Source organism: Mustela erminea, chromosome 10, assembly GCF_009829155.1.
Source record: "Mustela erminea isolate mMusErm1 chromosome 10, mMusErm1.Pri, whole genome shotgun sequence".
NCBI lineage: Eukaryota > Metazoa > Chordata > Mammalia > Carnivora > Mustelidae > Mustela > Mustela erminea.
The window spans coordinates 48,111,521-48,135,208 of record NC_045623.1 but is presented as its reverse complement, the minus strand read 5'-3'; the positions used below and the strand labels follow the sequence as shown (position 1 = coordinate 48,135,208).

General features: G+C 34.5%; 1 protein-coding gene across 1 annotated transcript in view; it reads left to right on the top strand.

The window, feature by feature from the left end:
• The window catches only part of LOC116566999 (serine/threonine-protein kinase TNNI3K-like), a 315,363-nt gene that overhangs the window by 103,899 nt on the left and 187,776 nt on the right, over positions 1-23,688 (top strand). Inside the window, exons 8-11 of the mRNA XM_032301742.1 lie at positions 10,846-10,944; positions 16,949-17,087; positions 23,023-23,167; positions 23,254-23,358. Coding sequence (XP_032157633.1) covers positions 10,846-10,944; positions 16,949-17,087; positions 23,023-23,167; positions 23,254-23,358 — 488 coding nt within the window. The remainder of the gene's footprint in view (positions 1-10,845; positions 10,945-16,948; positions 17,088-23,022; positions 23,168-23,253; positions 23,359-23,688) is intronic.

Genomic DNA, 23,688 nt, shown 5'->3' with positions numbered 1-23,688 from the left:
TTCACTGTTTCCTTCTCAAATAAATAAATAAATAAATAAAATCTTTTTAGAAAAGATTAAAAAAAGTAATTATGGGTTTTGAAATGTAAAGAACATGATATATTCATAACATAGTAAATGTTGAAAGCCTGTTTTCTCAGCCAGGGATTTTAAAATAAGACCATCACATAAAGATATGCTGATATATATATATATATATATATATATATATATATATATATATACACACACACACATATATATACACACATACACACACATATATATATATAAAAAAGAAAATAGCACAGCAAGATGATTATTAGATGGAAGGGTTAGAAAATGTCCCTCTTTTCTTAAAACTATCTCTTCCAGGGACTTCCTTAATAAGCATTCCTTTGTTATCTTTTTCTTTTTTAAATGACTTTTTCCTTTGCTGGCTCCTTTTCTTATCCCTTTTTAGCAGTAAATATCCCATAAATATCTCCTCTTACCTTACGGAAGTGATGTTATCTCCTGGCTTCAATTATTACTTTCATAAAATGATACACACCACTTGTATCTCCAGCCTTGACCTCACTGCTTCTCATTACTCTTCTTCATTCAACAGCTTTTCTACTTATGTTCTCATAATTTCCTGAGAAGTGATACATTTATATAATTGATGAATTCTTTTTTTATATATATGTATATAAGTTAATATATCCTTCAGCTCTATTTCTACAACTTAAGAATATGGAGCGTCCCTTTAATTTCTTTGATAATATTATCTTGTGGAATCATTTTCTAAGTAATTTTCAGACCAAATTTAATTTTAACCTGAGATAATAAGAGAAAGATCACATAAGAGAACCTCATTTCTGTGACAGCCTGAAGAAACTATTTTCCAATAAGTTTTTGTACTCAAATATTTAATTAGAGGTATGTCAGGTAAAGTCATTACAAAAATATTCAGTGAATGTTGTAAGTGAAAAACTCTGTGACTACATGGTAGAGAGTTCTCACCTAACATTTGTAGTGGATGTCAAGGATATATTTAAAAGTAGAAAATTTTACAGAGAATAGAGCATAAAGTCAAAAGAAGTTCTTATTCAATCTAAAGCAAATGCTACTATCTGAAATGTTTTCTAAGTAATACAAGCTTCAATACAAATGGGCAAGCACTTATTGGCATCTTTAATTAACATAGTTTTTGGTAGTTGTTTGAAAATTTGAGAATTATGTTCACATCTTGATTCAAGGATTGGCCTCAATCAAAACAGCTTGTGGTGTTGGATAAGAACAAAGTGAACTGCAAAGAAGAATTGGAAGAAACTGGCTATTACAAGTGATTAATCTGGGAGGCAGAACTGTAGGTAATGTTCCCACTTCCTAAATTCATGAAGTAGACAAAAGTTTTATCTTCATGCTCATCTCCCCTAAGAGGTTTCCTCTTTTAAAGTCATCACTTGTTAACAATTTCTCATCATCTCTCACCAGTCCTCTTATATGCCGTCATATGATTCTACCATCTTAATTATCTCTGAAAACCATTCTTCATTTCCAAGCCACTACTACTACCTCAGCTCATGTGATCCTTAGCTCTTTCTTTTTAACTTACTGTGGGCCCTTGCTAACTGATCACCCTGCTTCCAGTCTTGCTCCCTCTTCAATCCATTTGCTATACTATTACTAGAAGAGTCATTTTAAGATCCAAATCAGAATATACTTTACTACGACTTAAAATCTCTTGGTGAGTTCCTAAAAGGAAAAATTTTAAGAAAAATTCCAAACTTCCTTCTGTAGTACATAAGACTCTTTAAGATCCCTAATAAACAACTCCTACTTAAAATAAATGGGGAGGGTATGTGCTTTGGTGAGTGCTGTGAAGTGTGTAAACCTGGTGATTCACAGACCTGTACCCCTGGGGATAAAAACATATGTTTATAAAAAATAAAAAATTAAAAAAAAAATTTTGCTTCATTTGTTTTTCAGTCAACTGCAAACAGTTACATAGCCAGGATAATTCTTTTTTTTTTTTCATTTTGGAAAAATCTTTCTTTTTTAAATTGACACATAATGTACTATTGTTTTCAGAGGTATAGGTCTGTGATTCATCAGTCATATAATACCCCATGCTCATTACATCACATGCTGTTATTAATGTCCATCACCTAGTTACTGCAACCCTCTTCCCCTCCAGCAACCCTCAGTTTGTTTCCTATGATTAAGAGTCTCCTATGGTTTGTCTCCTGCTCTGGTTTCATCTTGTTTTATTTTTTCCTCTCTTCCCCTATGACCTCTGTTTTATTTCTTAAATTTCACATATCCGTGAGATCATATGATAATTGTCTTTCTCTGATAGACTTATTTTGCTTAACATAATACCCTCTAGTTCCATCCACGTCATTGCAAATGGCAGGATTTCAATTTTTGATGGCTAAGTGGTATTCAATTATATATACATGTATACATATATATGTATATATATGGAATATACACATATATATGTATATCTCACATCTTTATTTTTCAGATTTCATTTTTAATGGCTAAGTAGTATTCCATTACACACACACACACACACACACACACACACACGTATATATCTCACATCTTCTTTATCCATTCATCTGGGTTCTTTCCATAGTTTAGCTGTTGTGTACACTGCTATATAGGCAGGATTGTTCTTACTGATATACTGGCTATACGAACATCTCTGAAAATCTTTGAAGAGTAACATCTACAAAGAACTATATCTTCTGCAGGACTGATAAGATGGCAAGGAATTGCTAACTGGCCATAAATAATAACACACATAAGAAGTAAAACAGCATGGAATGGTATGGTGCTTTGGACCTCCATAGATCTGAATTTAAACTTTGGTGAATTTAAACTTTCCTTAAAAGCTGTATAATTCTGAGTTCCATTATTATTATTTTTAAGGTGGGGATATTGATAAAATTCCATGAGATTGCTATAAGCATTACCTGAAAGAGATATTCTATTTTGCCGATAGATATCCTCAAAGTACACATTGAAGAAATATTAGTTCCCTTTGCCTTCTAATGCTTCATTCACATTAATAACAATCAAACTATAAGTGACAGATCGATGTAGAGGACTCTATCACCTCAGGGAAAAAAGCAATGGGAAATAGAGTAGAAATATGTAACAGGATGAACAGTTGCCAAAGAAGGTAGATTTTCTGTTAGAGGAAGTCTGGAAAAAGCACATGCAACTGGAGACAGGTGAATGTGTGTGTGTGTGTGTGTGTGTGTGTGTGTGTAGTAGTAGTAGTAGCAGCAGCAGCAACAGTCATAGTAGATGGAATCAACCAGAGAATGTATACAGTAAAATAACTAATAGCTGCCACTTATTGAATACTTTTCATTACATACCAAGTATTGTGCTAATTGTTTTGCATGTATTAACTTAATACAAAAGAATTATAGCAGAAAAAGGAGATCGAAAAGAAGCACAAGGAAACACTTGTCAGTGAGGAAAAAGCAACACTTAAGAAACTCTTAAGAGTTGAACAGAGAGAGTCACCTCTGAGGAGGAATAATAATAAGTTGGCAGAAAGGTAGGGAGCAAACTCAAAGACTGCAATGTCAATCAACCTAAGGAAGAATAGGATGTTAAGGAACAGATAAATAACAAAATAAATATTAAAATAAGGAAAAAAACTAAAAAGTATCTGTTGGAATGGGCAATTAGGAGGCCTTTCATGTCATTTTCCACGGAAATTATGCTAAGGCGGTGAGGTCTGAAGCCAGGTTGTAGTGGGTTGAGGAATGAATAGGAGGTGAGGAAATGTGAACAAAAGGTAAACTGCTTTTAAGAGTATTGTCTATAAAGTTTAGGAGAGAGGGAATGGTTCAAGGGGACACAATTGAGAACCAGTTTTTGAAAGTTAGAAATGGAAATAATTGGAAAATATCAAATCTAAGTCAATTTGCATATTAATGTCTTTGGGATCATTTTGAATTCATGGGGCATAAACTTTAGAAAACATTTTCCTCTATTGTAAAGAATGCTGCTATAAACATAAGGGTGCATGTATCCTTTTGAATTAGTGTTTTTTTATTTTGGGGGTAAATATCCAGTAGAGCAATTACTGGATCATAGGGTATTTCTATTTTTAACTTTTTGTGGAAACTTAATACTGTTTTCCACAGTGACCGCACCAGTTTGCATTCCGGTAAACTGCGCAGTTTGTCGGAAAGCAAACTGGTGCAAGACATGGATGGAACTAGAGAGTATAATCCTAAACAAAATAACCAGTCAGAGAAAGACAAATATCATATGATTTCTCTCATACATGGAATTTAATAAACAAAACAAATGAACCAAGGGAAAGATTGAGAGACGGAGAGACAGAGAAACCAAGAAACAGACTCTTAACTAAAGAGAACAAACTAATGATTACCAAAGGAAAGGTGGGTGGGTGAATGGGTTAAATAGGTGATGGGGATTATAGGAAATAGGAGTGTACTTTTGATGTGTACTGAGTAATGTATAGGATTGTGCAATCACTATACAGTACACCTGAAACCAATATAGCACTGTACGTTAACTGAGAATTAACATAATTCTAAAATTTAAATTTAAAAAAATTCAAAATTTAAAAATTTTAAAAAATCATTTTTGTCTAAAGTTTTACTACTACAGATTTTCCCAAAAAAAGGCAATGTGTATTATCCTAGTGTAGTCTCATGGTTTTGCTCTCTGTAAATCTTAGTAGTAAGAGTTAAATAAATGTATACAGAAGAGAAAATTCTGGCTTTAAATAAACTATAAATCCTGAGGAAAACAGTAGTATATGCATACATTTGAAGAAGACAACAAGAAAGTCATTAAAATGATACATCACTTAAAGGAATGAAAATCTTAATTTAAAAGTATAGGTATTTATTGAACATCTACTAGGTAGAAGACACTATACCTAATGTTGGCAATTTCAACTGATATCGATTGACATTTTATCCCTCAAAATTTATTTTATTCTACTTCTCTCCCATGGGACATTTGGTTCCTCTTGATATGGCCTTTATTTTCTTCAGTGCTATTGATGACTTTCATAATATAAAGAATAGAGAGGGTGCTAAATGGTACCAAGTCATATAAGTTAAAGTCATATTATAGAAGTATTCAGCAAGCAAGAACAATAAGGGCCTTTGCTCTTATAGACATTACTTGTAGAATCTCTGGAATTTTAAATAATAAGATTTAACCATTTTTTAAAAATTTTTTATTTTTTATAAACATATATTTTTATCCCCAAAGATTTGACCATTTTAATTATGATTAAATTCCAGTGAAAAATTATTTTTGCTGAAGTCCCAAACTTACTACACTTCACTGGCACAAGTTTAGAACATGAAAAAAAAAGTTAAGAATTTTATATAATAGTGGTTTACCCACAGTGACTATTAAAAGGAAGATTAAGTTGTGAGGACAAATAGTATAAGCATCCAGAAATGTTCAATATGGGGAAGTATTTGTAGGAACTTCTCATGAAGAACATAAGCTTGACCTTGAGACTGGTTATGGCATGCAGAGAAAGAGAAAGGAGGCTTTCTAGGAAGAAAGAGCAGAATATATAAATATATGTTTAAATACACCTGAAAATTGGAGATACCCCAGTTGGATCTTTTGAAGAGTCAACTGGTAAATAAAAAATATCTGTAAAGTGTAATATATATAGTAATTCCTACTATCAAAATAAGGAACTCTGACTCATTTTCTATGCTTATGAAACAACTACTTAATGGGAAGCACTTTTGGGTGCTTATCTTTTGGTCAGTAAAAGGTACCTAGTTACCAGACTATATTTGAACACTGTTCCTTTGATCATAATAATAATAATAGTGACATATATGTCAGTTATACAAATCTAAATATAATACAGTTTATTTCCCTAAAGAATCTAAAGATTGGGACGCCTGGGTTGCTCAGTGGGTTAAAGCCTCTGCCTTCGGCTCAGGTCATAATCCCAGGGCCCTGGGATAGAGCCCCATATTGGGCTCTCTGCTCAGCAGGGAGCCTGCTTCTCTCTCTCTCTCTCTCTGCCTGCCTCTCTGCCTACTTGTGATCTCTGTCAAATAAATAAATAAAATCTTAAAAAAAAAAGAGTCTAGAGATTATAAAGATATCCTTTCTGTGATAACTTTTTTTCTACTCTACAATTTCACTAGTAGTTTTGTTAATATTTTCAAGGGAAAAAGGTCAAAACTATGTATTCTATCAAAAAATCTTAAGACAACAGATTTTGTGACTTACAAAAATCTTAATGAGATAATGTGTACATGTATAACTCTAATCACAGTTCCTGGCATGGAGCAGGCACTGCGGTTTGCAAAAGGTTAATTTAGTATGCTCAACCAATGGATAGTTGAACACTACATCTTAAACTAATGATGTACTATTTGTTGGCTAATTGAATTTTAAAAATAAATAAATGATCAATAAATGTTTGTTGAATTGAATTATTTAAAATTTCTATCATATAATTGTGTCCTGATTGTTAGTTTAATTCCCTTATAACTAATGGTGTGTGTGTGTGTGTATAATTTTTGTTAGAAATACAGTCCAATTCAACAATTATTTGGATGCCTATCATATACTTTGCAAAGTGGCAAATAATTCAGACCGTGACTTTATGAAGCTTCATATAGTAGAAAGAATGCGAGATTGCTTTACCGACTTTTTTAAGTTTTGGAGAAGGGAAGCATGGATTAAATGATAGATGTATGTTCCAGCTTACATGTTAATACAAGTGTATTTGTCTTAGCTACATGACAGTCATATTTGTACATCACAATACATTATATTCCCATAGATTGCTTAGATATACTCTCTCCATGATGACTCCAAAAGAAATAAAGATCAATAAATGCATTCTACTCATATAAGTAACATATGACATTATTCAAATAATTCCAATGTACATTGCTCTCAATGGTTAAATATTTCCTTGAGTTTTAAAACAAACTAAATAAAGCCTACTGTTCAATAATGACTCTGTGGTTTCATTAAGACTTACATATTTGACAGTTTCTAAGAAGGCCAGCACTTCATAATTAATGCTCAGCCAAAAGATTGACCTTCTGAGTGATTGGGTAAGTGCAGATTTAGGAGGAAAAAAGTTTGCTTTGGACCATTTATTGAAGCCTAAGAGCTGTTATCTTTTAGAATCAAAGTAAGTTCTGGAATCAAGCCTGAGAAATTGGCACTATATGTTAACATTTCAGAGTCCCTATTACAATAAAAATGCATGCTGTCTACTTTACTCTATGCTATATTTAAAATAAGGGAAATTGTAAAAAGCTTCATTTACTTGATCATTTGTGACCTTCTATAAAAGTTCCTAAGATTGAACTCCCAGGCATGTAAAGTCTAAGATACCAAATGTTTTATATAAATGGCTCTGATATTCATTCCAAGCTGGATCCATAGAGCTTCTACTGAAAGTTTCCTCTTAGTTAGTTCATTTACTTAAAGATTAGTGTTAATGAGATCAAGGTCACACAAAGGGCCTGATGGAAAATGTTTGAAGTCAAAGGGACCTAGATTTGAATTCCAGTTCTGCCTTTACTAGCTATAGGAACTCAAATAATTTATCTAGCCTCCTTGAGGCTCAGTTTCTTCACTTTTAAAATGGAAAAGTAAGTACTTATCTTTCTCTGTTTTGGGGTGAAACAGGACATTCCAGTTACCATTTATGCACTGAGTGCAGGGTGTGACACTCAATATGCCCTCAATAAATGTTAATGGTGTTTTTAATTTTTTTAAAATTTTTTATTAGAAAATCAACTCACATTATGTATTCTATGGATCACTTGTTAGCAATACTCAAAAACAGCAAAAATACTGTTCTGGGTGTATACAGAAGCCTATACATCTGTATACATAGATATAGAGACAGAGAGATAGTGCTAGAGATGATATAAATATATAGAGATATAGATGATATAGATATAAATATAGATTTTTTTAAGATTTATTTATTTTAGAGAAAGGGAGAAAGAAACCATGCATGTGTGCACACAAAGGGGCAGTGGCAGAGGGAGAAGAGAGAGAATCGCAAACAGTCTCCCTACTGAGTACAGAGCCCAACCTGGGGCTTGATTTCACAATCCTGAGATCATGACATGAGCTGAAATCAAGAGCCGACATAACCGACTGAGCCACTGAGGTTCCCCAAACCTGTTTATATTTTTGAAACCACCAGAACTTTCAGATGTCCTAACAAGAATTCCTTATCTTTTTAAATCGCTAGATTCTACTACTGAAATTAATATTATACTATATGTTAACCAACTTGAATTTAAAGAAGATCTCGGAGAAAAGAATTTTAAAAAACAATTTAAAATAATTTAAAAAAAATGTGTATCTTTCACTGAAAGAACGTTTCCAGCTGCTTTTGATCAATCTAATGAAAATTCATGATCCTTCGATCTTGTAAATGACCTTCTTGGGTAGCTAGACAATATAAATGAACAAAGGAGTAGCTACGTCTAAACTAGTTGAAAAGCCTGTAACATTAAACTCAGTCATTCTATTACCTCTAACGCATTGTCACTGATTGTATTTTATCTTCTGATTTTTGTTCACTATTAATCATCAAATCCATCAAAAACATAAGTTTGATTATTTTTCCTATTGTATGTGGAGTTTCTTTTGTAAGAATTTCAAATATCTTGCAACTGTAGATCTTGCTTTGTTAGTAGAAGTTTTTTCTCAAAGCCTTCAACTCAGTTTTATTGTGGCTCCAATATCAAGTGTGTTGAGCTTTAAATCACAACTTTATTCACAAGCTCTAAAAAGTCCCCTATTTTACTGCTGATCATGAATGGTATAAATATTTATTTAGAACAGTGATTTCATTTGAAAGACAGTTAGGAATAAAAATATGGGTGAAATCACTCTCCAAAATATTAAAATTTGGTATTTCTTATTAATTTTTGTTTCAAAATGGAAGATATTTTCCTGGTAATACAAGTCATGGTAAAAGTTATGAAATAAAAAAAGTGAAGTTCCTTTATAATCTCACCTTATATAGCTATTTACTATTAATGTTTTAGTATGTTTCCTTCCATTATTTAAAATTATTAATGTATATACGTAAGTATTATATATGTGTGTGTGTGTATATATATATATATATGAATGCATGTGCTTATTTAACTTAAAGGTATTTCATAGACCCCTTTCCAGGTTAATAAAAAAGTGATAGTTTTGAGAACATAATATTATTTCCACAAAGAACATTACATTTTTCTTTACTATTATAATGTTTCAATAAACTTCTTTGTACTTTAAAAAAAAAAAGAATTCCTTAACTTTGTATGACAATCAGTTGTAATGTTGATTGAATAACTTCTGAGAATAAGAATGCAAAACAACAGTTTTAGCTCATACATGCTCAATAAATTGTGTGTTGATACATGAATAAACGGATGATTGAATGAATAAACTATTTAAAACCATAGAGCACTCAGAAACAAAGCTTGAGGCAAGAGACTAAAGATTCTGTGCTGACACTGACTTGCTCCATGACCTTGAGAAATGTCCTACTTCCTCTCATTTTCAATTTCTTCCTTTTTCTCACTTCTGTTTCTTCATCTTTAAAAAAATAGGGGTTTGAAATGTAATGTCTGCCCATGGTCCCTCTCCAGTTCTGAAGGGCTATGATTCAAACAGGATAGGAAACTTTACTGAGGCAATTTGTTTATTTTAATAGAAGAGATGTTGGAACATAAGTCCTTGAGCTTTTAGATCCTATCTTCCTGTGTTGTCTCCTAAGCTTAACAGACTTTTGAAAATTTTCCCAAATGAATTATTTGACTACATGAAGAATAGATAATGCATTAAAATCCACAATAAAAAGGAGCACGTCTGAAGGAAATGATTCCAACCAATTTTCCAGAAAGTGAGACTTAGAAATAGGTCTTTGGGAGGAGAAGAAATTTGAAGGGTTAGCCAATTTGTTACAATGTATAATTTTCAAAGAAGATAATTGACCAATAGCTCCTTGTGTTTTTCAGTTGCTCATTTATTCATTATTTCATTCACTCATACATTCATTCATTCATTCACTCATCCACTCATTCATTCAACAAATGCTTATTGAATGATTGCTATTTGCATAGCAACAGGCCAGGTCAGGATTATAAAGATGAACCTGATGTACTTGTCCTTAAAGGATTTGTACTTTAGTATGGATGAGAAGGAATGCATATAATTATTCAGTTGTTATATATCGCATGAAAGAAAGTTACATGAAATTTATGTAGAAGAAAGATAATTTCAGCAAGTCCACTGACAGGGAAGGGAGGAAAATCAAAGAAATCTTGGAGAAGAAGGTATTTAGCTTGGGTTTAAATATCTGTAGTTCGGGCAAAAGATAATACCTGGCTGAGGAAATGATGTAAACAAAGACTCAAAGGAGCAGGAAATGTAATTGAGTAATTGAGTATATGAAAGAGAGTAATGTGAAATTCATTTTAAAAGTATACTGTCAGATTGAGAAGGCATTTGAAACCCACACTAAGGGGTCCAGTCTTCATTTTCTAGACAAAAACAAGTCTTCAGAGGTTTCAGAGAAGGGAGATGAAAGAAAACTGCTTCAGGATGGTGACTTCTGAACAAGCATTGTGCATGATGGTTGTAAAATGAATTTTGATAGGCAGATGCCCCAAATCAAGGTCTCAAATCAAGGTTTCAAATGCCTTCTCAATCTGACAGTATTCTTTTAAAATGAATTTCCCATTACTCTCTTTCATATACTCAATTACTCAATTACATTTCCTGCTCCTTTGAGTCTTTGTTTACATCATTTCCTCAGCCAGGTATTAACCCAGAGCTCTCTTTCTTATCCAGGCTGCTGATGTCCTGCTGCAACAGGGAGCTAATGTCAATGTTCAAGATGCAGTTTTTTTCACTCCATTGCACATTGCAGCATACTATGGACATGAACAGGTAAGTCTGACAGTAGTATTCCCAAAGGCTATGGGACCTTCCAGGCTTTTGTTGAGCTATCTGTTCTAGCCTCAAAGAAAGAATATTTAAGATATCTTTTGAATTATTTTTGCCATATTCTCATCACCTCCACCCTTAAGGAACTTATAGATCCTTAGAAATACTGCATCTTCCAAGTTACTCATTTTTACTGACTGTCTTAGTACCCAAGGGAGGCAGTGATGTAAGTATACAATCCCAGGAATCAGTCAGCCTGAATTCGAAAAATTCCTAGCTTTGTGACCATGTGTATGTTATGTCATTTCCCTGATCATCAGTTTCTTCATCTGCATAATAGAGAAAATATTAATAGTATCTAGCTCATAGGATTGCTGATATGATGAGATATTAATTTAAAGTGTTTGGCAAATGCTCAATAACTGTTACTATGATGATGCTAGTGACAGTAACAATAAAACAAATCATGAACACTGTCCCAGCAGGTTAAAAAAAAAAAAGTGTGTTTTAGAAACTGAGTTTCTTCTTTTCTACTGTCTTGGGATGTGGTATACTGCAAATATGTTCAGGTTTTCATTTTCAGAACTTATGTATATCCTAAAAGGGACTTTGCAGGTGTGATCAAATTAAGAATCTTGAGTTGGAGAGATTATCCTGGAATCATCTGGGTGGACCTGATATAATCACAAGGATCCTTTTACTAGGGAGCAGGAAACAGATGTGACAATAGAAGTGAGAAGTTAAAGTGATACAAGAAGGGGTCACGAGCTAAAGAATGTAAGCAACTAAAATCCCTTTTATGAAGATGGTTTCTAAAGCTAAGAAGGAAGCCCCTGCCCCTCCCAAAGCCAAAGCCAAAGCAAAGGCTTTGAAGGCCAAAAGAGTGGTGCTGAAAGGTGTCCACAATCACAAAAAAAGATCTACACGTCACCTACATTCTTTTTTTTTTTCATTTATTTATTTTCAGCATAACAGTATCATTATTTTTTCACTACACCCAGTGCTCTATGCAATCCGTGCCCTCTATAATGCCCACCACCTGGTACCCTGACCTCCCACCACCCCCGCCACTTCAAACCCCTCAGATTGTTTTTCAGAGTCCATAGTCTCTCATGATTCACCTCCCCTTCCAATTTACCCCAACCCCCTTCTCTCTAACTCCCCATGTCCTCCATGCTTTTGGTTATGCTCCACAAATAAGTGAAAACATGTGATAACTGACTCTCTCTGCTTGACTTATTTCACTCAGCATAATCTCTTCCAGTCCCGTCCATGTTGATACCAAAGTTGGGTATTCATCCTTTCTGATGGAGGCATAATACTCCATAGTGTATATGGACCACATCTTCCTTATCCATTCATCCTTTGAAGGGCATCTTGGTTCTTTCCACAGTTTGGTGACCATGGCCATTGCAGCTATAAACATTGGGGTACAGATGGCCCTTCTTTTCACTACATCTGTATCTTTGGGGTAAATACCCAGGAGTGCAATGGCAGGGTCATAGGAAAGTTCTATTTTTAATTTCTTGAGGAATCTCCACACTGTTCTCCAAAGAGGCTGCACCAACTTGCATTCCCACCAACATTCTGACAACCCAAGACTCTGCATCTCGGAAGGAAGCCCAAATACCCTCAGAAAAGCACCCCCAGGAGAAAGGAGCCTGATCACTATGCCATCATCAAGTTCCCCCTGACTACTGAGTCAGCCATGAAGAAAATAGGAGACAACAACATGCTTGTGTTCATTGTGGATATCAAGGCCAACAAGCACCAGATCAAACAGGCTGTGATGAAGCTCTATGACATTGACATGGCCAAGGTCAACACCTTGATCAGACCTGGTGGAAAGAAGAAGTCATATGTTCAACTGGCCCTTGATTATGATGCTTTTGGTGTTGCCAACAAAATTGGGATCATCTAAACTGAGTTCAGCTGGCTAAATCTAAACAGTTGTTTTCATCATAAAAAAAGAAAAAAAAAAGGATGTATGCAACCTATAGAAGCTGAAAAAGTAAGGAAATGAAAGCCTCCAAAGAGACTGCAGCCTGCCAATACCTTGATTTTAGATTTCTAACCTCCAGAGCTTTAAGAGAATAACCTGTGCTACTTGAATCCAATAATTTTGTGGCAGTTTACAACAATGAGAAACTAATACATGGACTAACCTAGACAATTATTTTTATAAATCACCATATGGCTTTAAATATAATTTGATTTAAATACATAATTATTTATAAAATAATTAATTATCCAATATCAAGCATGTTGTAATAAAGTAATACTATATAGAGAGAATGTTTTAACTGGAAAGTGTGTCTTCATTCAATGAGTAGTTTTACTTGACCTTCACGACATCCTGATGAACTTAATAAGTTACAGTATGAGTAATCTTATACCCTGGGATAAGCCTTTTATGTGGATTATTCTTTTTGGTAATTTTTCCAAAATCCTAAAATTAGTTGTTATTTGCATCTTCCTGTCGATGAGATACATGAACTCACTTAGGTCAGGTGGCATGCCAGAGTCACACAGCTGGTTAGAAGAGCTTAAATATATATTCATGCCTGTCTGATCCCAAAGTCCAAAGTTATTTGTTGTACTTAAGAGCTGCTGCTGCTGCTTCTTCCATCAGTGAAACAAATAAAAAAGTCCAGGAAATTTGCTTAAATTCAAAGCCAGGTGCTCTAACTCCAAAGTCCATTGATTTTGTAAATTTGTAACAACTTTATTGAGATATACTTCATCAATTTAAATTGTACAACTCAGTGATTTTTAGTATATTCAAAATGTACAACCATCACGACAATTAATTGAACAAAGTTATTACCCACAGAAGCAACGTTGTGCACATTAGCTCTTCCAACTTCTTCCCCACCTCTCTCTTCTGCCTGAAGAAAATACTAATATACTTTCCATTTCTATAGATTTACCTGTTCTGGAGACCTCCTATACATGGAGTCATGCAACATATGGTCCTTTGTGACTGACTTCTTTCACTTAGCATAGTGTTTTTAAGTCTCATTAACTTTATAACATGTATCAGTACCTCCTTGCTTTTTAGTGTAGAGTACTACTTTGTTGTATGAATATGCCACATTTATTTATTCATTCATCAATTGATGGATGTGGATTTTTTTTCCCACTTTTTGGCTATTTTGAATAATGCTGCCTTGAACATTCAGGTTTGTTTGTTTGTTTGTTTGTTTGTTTTAATTCAAGTATAATTAACATATACTGTTATGTTCCTTTCAGGTGTATGATATAATGATTCAACAATTCTATACATTTCTCAATGCTTATCAAAATAAGTGTACTCTTAATCCCCTTTATCTATTTCACCCATTCCTTCCCTACCTCATGTACAAGTTTTGATACACACATCTGTTTGCATTTCTCTTGGGTACTTCTAGGGGTGGAATTGATGTCTTATATGGTAACACCATGTTTAACATCTTATGGAATGGCCAAACTTTTTCAAAGAGGTAGATGCCTAATGATTTAAAAACCACATTATGTTCAGGAAAAAAAAAGCTTACATAACATAGGCCCAGGACAAAGTAAGTCCATTGATTTTTAACCTTAACATATTGAAAGACAAAATTTTTGTGTGCGACTTTCAAACATCGCCATTTATCTAGCCTTAAGAAACCAAATAGAACTAAATAAAACAGAAATGAACATGTAATTTGATAATTAAAACTTAACTGTTCTTTTGAAATCCTTTTTTCACTCTTCCTCACTTTATATCTCTAGATCTCTAGTCTTACTCAAGTATGGAGTAAAATTATACCTTTTTGCCTTTTAGAGGTCATGCCATTGTACTGCCTGAGGATTCCAAGTTAAAAAATCAAACTTACTTGTGTCGCTGTGCTCTTCTAGTCATTGTGCCTTTATTTCTTTGCTAGCTAGCATATGCTTGGACACTCTCAGATCCGTGAAGCGTGACCTATAGCTAGGAAAGATTTCTCATTTCATTTGATGTGCTGCTCAGAGTGCACTGGAGTGTACTGGAGAGCTGGGCACTGAAAATGCTTCAGAAAGTACAGGGTCGAAAAGCTCAGATGATGAAAAAATTCCATACTTTTCTGACTTTAGGCACAGACTGGATGTACACAATGCATGTTATTTGTAGAGTCATCCTCTTTGGTGATTAACCTCCTCACCCACTGAAACATAAAGAGCTTCTGTGCATGTTGGGTGGAGAGCTAAATTTGTTTACTTTCCCTGAATATATAGTCACAGTCTTATAAAATTATGCTAAAATGTGGATGGCCTTTTTATGATAAGGGACTCACTTTCTGTGTGTGAAGACAGCACATAAGTAATTTATGGATGCTATTGTCATTTGCTAAAATATGCTGACAGGAGAATGGTACATTCAATATATAAATGTGCCTAATGTTCCATGTTCCTTGCCATTTGTTTATTTACTTGTTTTTAAGTGGAAGAGTAGATGTTTTGTACCAAGAGCAATATTTCCTAGCTATATAATAATAGTGCTTAATAGACAATCGATTTCAAAGATAGTTTAAAGCTGTCCATTATAAAGTCACATAACCAGAATTTATGGAGTCTTTGTAAGTGGAAATATCTGCTTAGGAATGCACAGCTCTTGAGACTAACTTTTACTGTTCCAATTTTTTCTGAATTAAGTATTGGCCTGCCCATTAGCTAACAAATAAATGGATAAAATATGCATGTTCCACATTGGTGCTACCACTTCTGCTAACATTTTATTGAGTGCCAGACACTTTTCTAAGTGTTTTACATGTGATAACTTATTTAATCCTTGTAACAACCCTATGAAGTGGAGCTATTGTGATTCCCATCTTAGTAATGAAGAAACTGAAGTTTTGAAAGGTCAAATAATTTTTAAAGGTGATAAAGTCTAACTTCAGTACCCTTGTTCTCTACCTACCATACTCAAGATGAAGTTTCCCACATCCCACACAGCTAATTTTTGCCTAGAATTTCCACCAAATATGTACCATATAGTTGAGATGTTTATTTGCTACCACATAGAAATTCAAAATAGTTTTAGAGTTTGAATTCGCTTTTATGCTAACACCTCAGTGGTCATGAGGTCAGTTGAGGGTTCCTCCCATAAGAGTTATTTTGATGGCACAAATTCATTCTTACTTACCTCTCAGTATCGTCGTATTGACTTTTGAAATAGCCAGAGGAGACAATGTCAAATTTAGAGAAGTTATCTGGAAGGTTATAAGTGAATAGGTAAATAATTTAAAGAAATCTTGTAAATTATCTGAAACAATCCCTGGAAGACTCCTAAGTTGTTTAATACTTCATCTTTCTGTCCCTTTGAATGTGGATCTCAGCTAATTGAGGAAGATGCTGCAAGCAAGTGCATCTATCTCCCCTTTACTCACAAATCCAGAAAAGAACCCAGAACTCTAGTAGCAAGATAACCATCTGTAACCCATTATGCATGGAGTTGCTGTGAAAATCAAGAAGCAAGTAAACACTGCTGTCTCTGGCCAGAAAAAGACTTTGGAAAAGATGGTTCAGGGAAGATTATGGGTGACTCTAGGGAAAATTATTTATGCACAATGAAGAACTAACCCTGAAATTGCTCTGATTTTAGACTTCTTTTTTTTTTTTTTAAAGATTTTATTTATTTATTTGACAGAGAGAGAGATCACAAATAGGCAGAGAGACAGACAGAGAGAGAGATGAGGAGAAGCAGGCTCCCTGCTGAGCAGAGAGCCCCATGCGGGACTCGATCCCAGGCCCCTGGGATCATGACCTGAGCCGAAGTCAGAGGCTTAACCCACTGAGCCACCCAGGCGCCCCAGATTTTAGACTTCTTGTTACGTGATGGAATAATAAATTATTTGTTGCTTAGGCCAATTGAGTTAGGATTTTCTGTTATTTTCTGGTAAAAATAATCTAAGACAAAGCTTTAATGATATGTCTTCTTTCATATTTTTTGAAAGCTTTGCATTATCGTTTGACTTTGGTACTAATTTTAAATGAATGGATTCTTTAGGTAACTCGCCTTCTTTTGAAATTTGGTGCTGATGTAAATGTAAGTGGTGAAGTTGGAGACAGGCCCCTCCACCTAGCATCTGCAAAAGGATTCTTTAATATAACAAAACTCTTGATGGAAGAAGGCAGCAAAGCAGATGGTAAGATTATATGTTTAGAAGACATTTGCTTTTTTTTTTTTACTTTATGTGTATTTTTTATTTGCACTTTCCTTATTTATTAGAGAATACTCTTGAAGCTGATTAATTGCATATACTAATTTATTCCATAAATTATAACTTATTATTTTAATGTAATAACTAAATCTATATGTCAATCATTTTATATACATTTTAGTTCAACTCTTAACATATTAGATGCTTCAATAAAAGTAAGTGGTTCCATTAGATAAATCATTCTCATTTTGCTATTTTTCACTAATCCTGTTTTTAATTGAGGTAAAATTTCGTATAGCAAAATTCTCAAATCTTAAGTAAATGTTGACTTAAGTGAATATTTACTATCCATGGAAAACCACCCAGATCAAGATATTGAATATTTTCATTTGGAAAATTGAACTCTGGAACATTCATTTGTGCCCTCTTCTCAGTAAATATCTTTAACCACAAAAGTTAATCAATATTCTGGCTTCTATTGCCATAGGTTAGTTTTTTTTCTGTTCTTGGAGTTCAATACAATTTAGTATTGCCTTCTTTTGACTGATAGTATTATTGTAGCTTTTATCCATGTTTTTGCACGAATCATAATTTGTCTTTTTTATTGCTAAAGTTGTATGAATATTCCTCAATTTGATTATCCATCATCCTCCCAATGAATGCTTGAATGTTTCTAGTGTTTGGCTTTTATGAATGTGTAGATGCCAGAAACATTCAATTCCTTTATGTGAACATGTATACTAATCTCCCTTGGGGTGAATATATATATGTATGTGTGTGTGTGTGTGTGTGTGTGTGTGTGTCTGTGTGTGTGTATATATATATATATATATATACACATATATATTTGCTATATGCATATGTTTTACTTTATAGGAAATTAGAAACAGTTTTCTTAAGTGTTTGTACTATTTTTACTCCCGCAGCAATGTATGAGAGTTCCAGTTGCTCCCTGTATCCTCCCCAATATTTGATATTACAATTATTTTTAGTGAAACAGCATTACAGTGTGATCAGGCTGAGAGAAAAAAAAAAAAAGCTTTAGGACATACAGAAAGATTTTAGGATATGGTTAATAGAATAGAATTTCCCACAACTTTTAATTTTCTTAATTATAAGATGAATTTTGGAAAATCAATTAAAAGTAGAATGTTGAAAAAAGTTATTTCTTCCTCTTTCTTTTTCTCTTCCTTACAAACTTTATTTTCTGACACGAATTCACTCAGAGTTACATCTTGTCATTAAATTCTCTCAGGCACATCCAACATTCTTCCATTGACCCCCAAGAGACCTAATTAAAAACCCAGCTGTAAGAGCTGCTAGCCTTTGCAGCAGAAACTATGCACATTTACAAAAGGACAAGGTTGTCAAAGCTCTCAAATGCCAGTGCCTTGGTCCAAAATTGAGATCAATATTCAGTTAATAAAACTAATCAATGTTTTCACCTACACATAAGGAAAAGGTAAAGCCTTCCAGAGATACATATGGGAAGAGGCTTAGGCAGTTTCCATGTCGGAAAAAGGGCCATTTTACTTTCTGAAGTTTGAGAGACATAGTTGGTGTCATTTTCTATGAGCCAGTATGCAGTAACTGAGGTATTTTTGTCTATAGCATTATCATAAATAAACTGTGTTGACAGGATACAAGAAATACTGTTCCTTAGATTTTGTTTAAGCAGTCTCTTTGATTTTGTTGGTTTACAATAGGCAAAGGTACACCTGTATGAACCACTGAGCACATAATTGTGTTTTTGAAACTGCCTCGCTCTTCCAGAGGGCCAGAAAGAGCTCACTTTTTTTTCCTTTTATTATCGATGCCAACCTCAGCTTTTTATTCCTCTGTGCAACTCCAAAGCTCAGTGGTGTCAAAATGAGTATCATTGATCAGCATGTCTTCAGGATCAAAGTTCTCTTCTACAAAAGGCATTGAAATGTATACTGCACCTGTCTTCCCCCTACATGCCAGCATCATATGATGTAATTTTCAACCCTTTCTTTCTGATTCACATAAGCTCTACATGCTTTCTACTCAATCATTTAAAATATCAAGAGACAGCATGACTCAGAATTTTATGTATTTTTATTTCCTTCTAATACACACTTGATATTTAAGTTCCTTTTGTACTTCAACCAATTGCAAAGAATAAACCAGATCTGTTGTGCTACTGGACACCATACTAGATTTATTATCAGCTAGTTCATTTATTCCAAAGTGTAGCTAAGCCTCCAGATGATTTATTTTAGATCTGACCCTTGCCTGTGGTAAATGGACATAGGAGGAAGAGTGAATTAATGACCCCAAAAGGGACACAATTCAAAATCTGGTATTTACAGTATGTCTCCATGGTAACAGAATGTCACAAATGAAAATAAATTTAGCCTATAAAATTAGCCAAAATGTAATTCTGAAAGCAACCTCTTCAGTTAAGCATGTTTGGGAGGCTGACCTATTCAGTCACATATGTTTCAAGTCTCTAGTCTTCTTTGTACCACATAGAAAAATGAAAAAGGAGAAATGTAATGCTTATTGGATGAGATTGAAAAGGTAAATATTGCTGGACCCCATAAGAAGAAAGTAGTGATCGAGCCTTCATAACTTATCATTTTAATAAAGTTAAAAATGGAAAATTTTAAATTCAGGATTTATTAATTTTTTGTCATCTGACTAGTAAGAACTACAGTTCCTTTTACATAGAACTGGATATTATATAAAGTCACAAAAATTTCTAAGACTTAGCCAGGAAGAGAAAGTATTTTATTTCTAAAACTCTATCTTGTCAGAGCGACTACAAAGATTTGTTATTGAAAATGTATTTAAGACACACTTGGAAGTTGTTTTAGAAAGCTAATGGGAAGTACATAACATTGCTGGGTTACTGTGGGAATTTTTACTTAATCATTTTTTTTTTAAAGATTTTATTTATTTATTTGAGAGTGAGAGAAAGCAAAGAAGGGGGAGGATCAGAGACAGACGCAGACTCCCCGCTGAGCAGGGGCCCTATGCGGGACTCTATCCCAGGACTCCAGGATCATGATGTGAGCTGAAGGCAGTTGCTTAACCAACTGGACCACCCAGGCGTCCTACTTTATCTTTAAGATCAATAAGCAGAGATAAGCAAGTAGTATCCATCCACTCACCCATTCGCTTAATCTTTCTTTCAAAAGACATTACTGAACACAAACGCTTTTCAAAGCAGAGGACTAGGCACTAAATACTCTCCTAAGAATGACTTACATCTATTTCTTTGATTGAAATTCTTCTTTATTTAACTCTCAGTAAAATGCGAAATTAGAGCAAATAGAATACCATTCATATATTCAGTTTCCCTCAGAGAAGATATAATAATATATACATTTTTTTGGTCACTACACATTAATCCAAGACAAATCTAAGTAGAATACAATGGCTGAAGCAGAAATAGAGATGTGTATATATAACTTTATGTCTGATCCAGATCTCACCTGGCTTGTCCCTTCAGTTGGTATTTATATCTTCTTTGATGAGAAGAATGTCTAGGCCACTGCAGGTAATTCACCAAATAGATAATCTACTTTGAAGTTTATTGACTGGAGCAGAAAAAAATAATGTTGGGTGGGGCCAGGGAGAGCCAAAGGCAAGCTATGAATTAATGGAAGATTGTGCTGCATTCTGCTTTACAATGTTCCCTCTGGACCTCAAGAACTCTTACGTGACCTCCAGTTGCCCTGGACTCCCTACTGTTCTAAAGCATTCACTCATAGTATTGACTTTCCCTAGCTTCCAACAGAATGTGAACAAAGGAGAAGTATCATAAAAAGAAAGATAATCAAAATAACCAGGAACATTCTTCTGAAGGAAGGATGTCCTTCTTAGCCACTCATTAATAAAAAAGATTCAAAGATTTATTTTTCAATAACAGCCTTGGGAGGAAAAGTTCAATGACTTTGTTAAAGATTTCCCTTTGGCTTAGATCTTGCAGAACAATAAAATAAAAATCATTGTCTACAAATATAGCAGTGACAAGGCCTGTGTTCATTAAATGTTAAGTGATGGTTGTAACAACAGTAATAATAAACTACTTGTGCATTTTTCAAAATTAACTATTACCTTCCCTTTTTTTCCTTTCCTACATATCTCTTATTTATTTTTCTTCAATTCTTTTGATTCTATGAAAAATTCTTATTATAGATACATATAAGAATGAGAATAAGTGGGTTTGTTAAAGACTGCTATTTTCTATTTAGAAATTAACAAACCAATCAAATACAATAAATAACTATAGAGCAGATATTTCAATTATTTTAGTTTTAAAAATTAAGCACTAAAGCAGATCCAGAATTTAGCATCTTGGTGTTCAGTTATTACTTCTGGCCTAAAATTATTGAATATTCAATGAGATTGCAGGTTATTTGAGGGTATAGATTCTATATATTTATAGCATATTTTCCTTAACATTTAGCAGGTTTCTAGGAGGGAAATTAGGAGAAAAGAAGAATAGACACTTTCATTAAATGTCTAATATGTGGCAGGCACCATGCTAGGTACTTTCTGGTCACGATCTCGTTTGATCTTTTCAGCATCCCTGCAACAGTACTGTTATTATATCCATTGTAATTAATAATTAATCAGTATCTCCAACACTTAGCCAAGTGCTTGGCATACAATGATCATTTTATACTTGTTGAGGAATGAGTATGTATCAATCAGGTGTTCTTAATCTTTAAGCATTGGAAACTAACTCTTGCTAATTTAAGCAGAAAAGGAATATATTAAAGGATATCAGTCAGAGCACAGAGTCTTCCCCAGGACAGGATGGAAAGCCAGGTTTGGAATTCGCACAGTGAGGATCAATGTCCATAATCACAGCCCAAAAGGAGTCCTTTGAAAACACATTGCTACTGCTAGGCTCACATGCCTACACTTGTTCTTCTGGCACCAACCATGTAGGGCACTGAGTCTGTGAGTGGAATCACTACCACTGGAAGCTGGATGGAGCTACATTGCCAAGATAGATTAGGTTCTGCTTTTTTGTGTCTCGTCAGCTCTGATGTCAGAGTCTAACATAATGTGTTGATTGGAGATAAGTGTCCAAACCAGGGTGCTGTTGAAAGTGAAGGAGCCACTATGAAAAACTATGCTAGGATAAAGCCTAAACAGGGAGATGTGGCCACTCTCTGCCAGTCCTGTACTCTCACTGCAAAGGAAGCTTGGAGTGCATATTTTCAGCTCCTATGATTAAACATGGTCTTGGCCTCTAGTCAGTAGTCTTGGTATAGGGAATTCCCCAAATGTCCAAAGGGGTCATGAGGCTGGCTGAGCCAAGGAGAGGACAGATACCCACTACTGAGGGAACAACTGGATGTTAAATAACTGTCTAAGGAAATATAATTAATGAGGTCTGCCTCACTCTAGAGCTTGTATTTTCATTATGCCATGCTGTTTATCCTGTAGTATGATAATTCTCAGTCAAGGGTGCACTCCTAAATAATGTTGTAAACATACACGGTGCTAGACCCCGCCCTGACCTGTTGAACCAAAATATCTGGGAATGGTGCTTTAGCCAGGAACTGTAATTTTTTACATCTTACAGGAGAAGAAAAAAAATCAATTTAGAAGGAGATCTTTGTGGAAATAAGGCCATGAGGATCTTTTGGATGCTTATTAGTTTCCTGAACTATTCCACTGTGCAAGGTAGATTTGATTAGATGCATTCCATAGAATTTATGGAAGCTAGAAGAAAGCCTGTTTAATGTGGCAATGGGCAATAGAACAGAATTATAACTTTTTAAATTGGATGCACTTAATTTCCTTTATTATTATCATTAATTGGCAATTTCCAGGAGTCTCTCAGGCACTAAGAAAAGTTCTTGACACAACACATGAGAAACCTGAGACACCGAGGACTCCAGATAACATCCTTTTCTTTTCTTGTTGATGACAGTGAATGCCCAGGACAATGAAGACCATGTCCCACTCCATTTCTGTTCTCGCTTTGGACACCATGATATAGTGAAGTTCCTGCTCCAGAGTGATAGCGAAGTTCAGCCACATGTTGTTAATATCTATGGAGATACCCCTTTGCACCTGTGAGTAATATAAACCGTTCCATGTGTCCTTCAGCGGGACCACATGTACCTTCTTACTATTATCAAGATATTTTATTTTACTCTAGGGCATGCTACAATGGCAAATTTGACGTTGCCAAGGAAATCATTCAAATATCAGGAACTGAAAGCCTGACTAAAGAAAACATCTTCAGTGAAACAGCTTTCCACAGGTAAAAGAATGTTTGAGTTCAATAGCCACTACGGGTAGCTGGTACCCTTAGGCACCTGAAGTTGTGTACAAAAAGGGAGAATGGATAGTGACAGATGTTGCAATCAGAGAGCAAGAGCAGAGGGTGGGCAGAGGACAAGAAGTCCAGGCTAGATGCACGGAAGAAAAGGTAGAGGCAGATGCTGCAGTCAGTACAACAGATGGGGGCTGGAACCAGATGCTGCATTCCTGGCAGCAGCCACAAAGACAGGGTCTGATGTTGTCAAGGCAACAGGCATATCAACATCTGTAAGCATATTGCTTCTATTCCACTTCACTCTGTAGAAAGCTG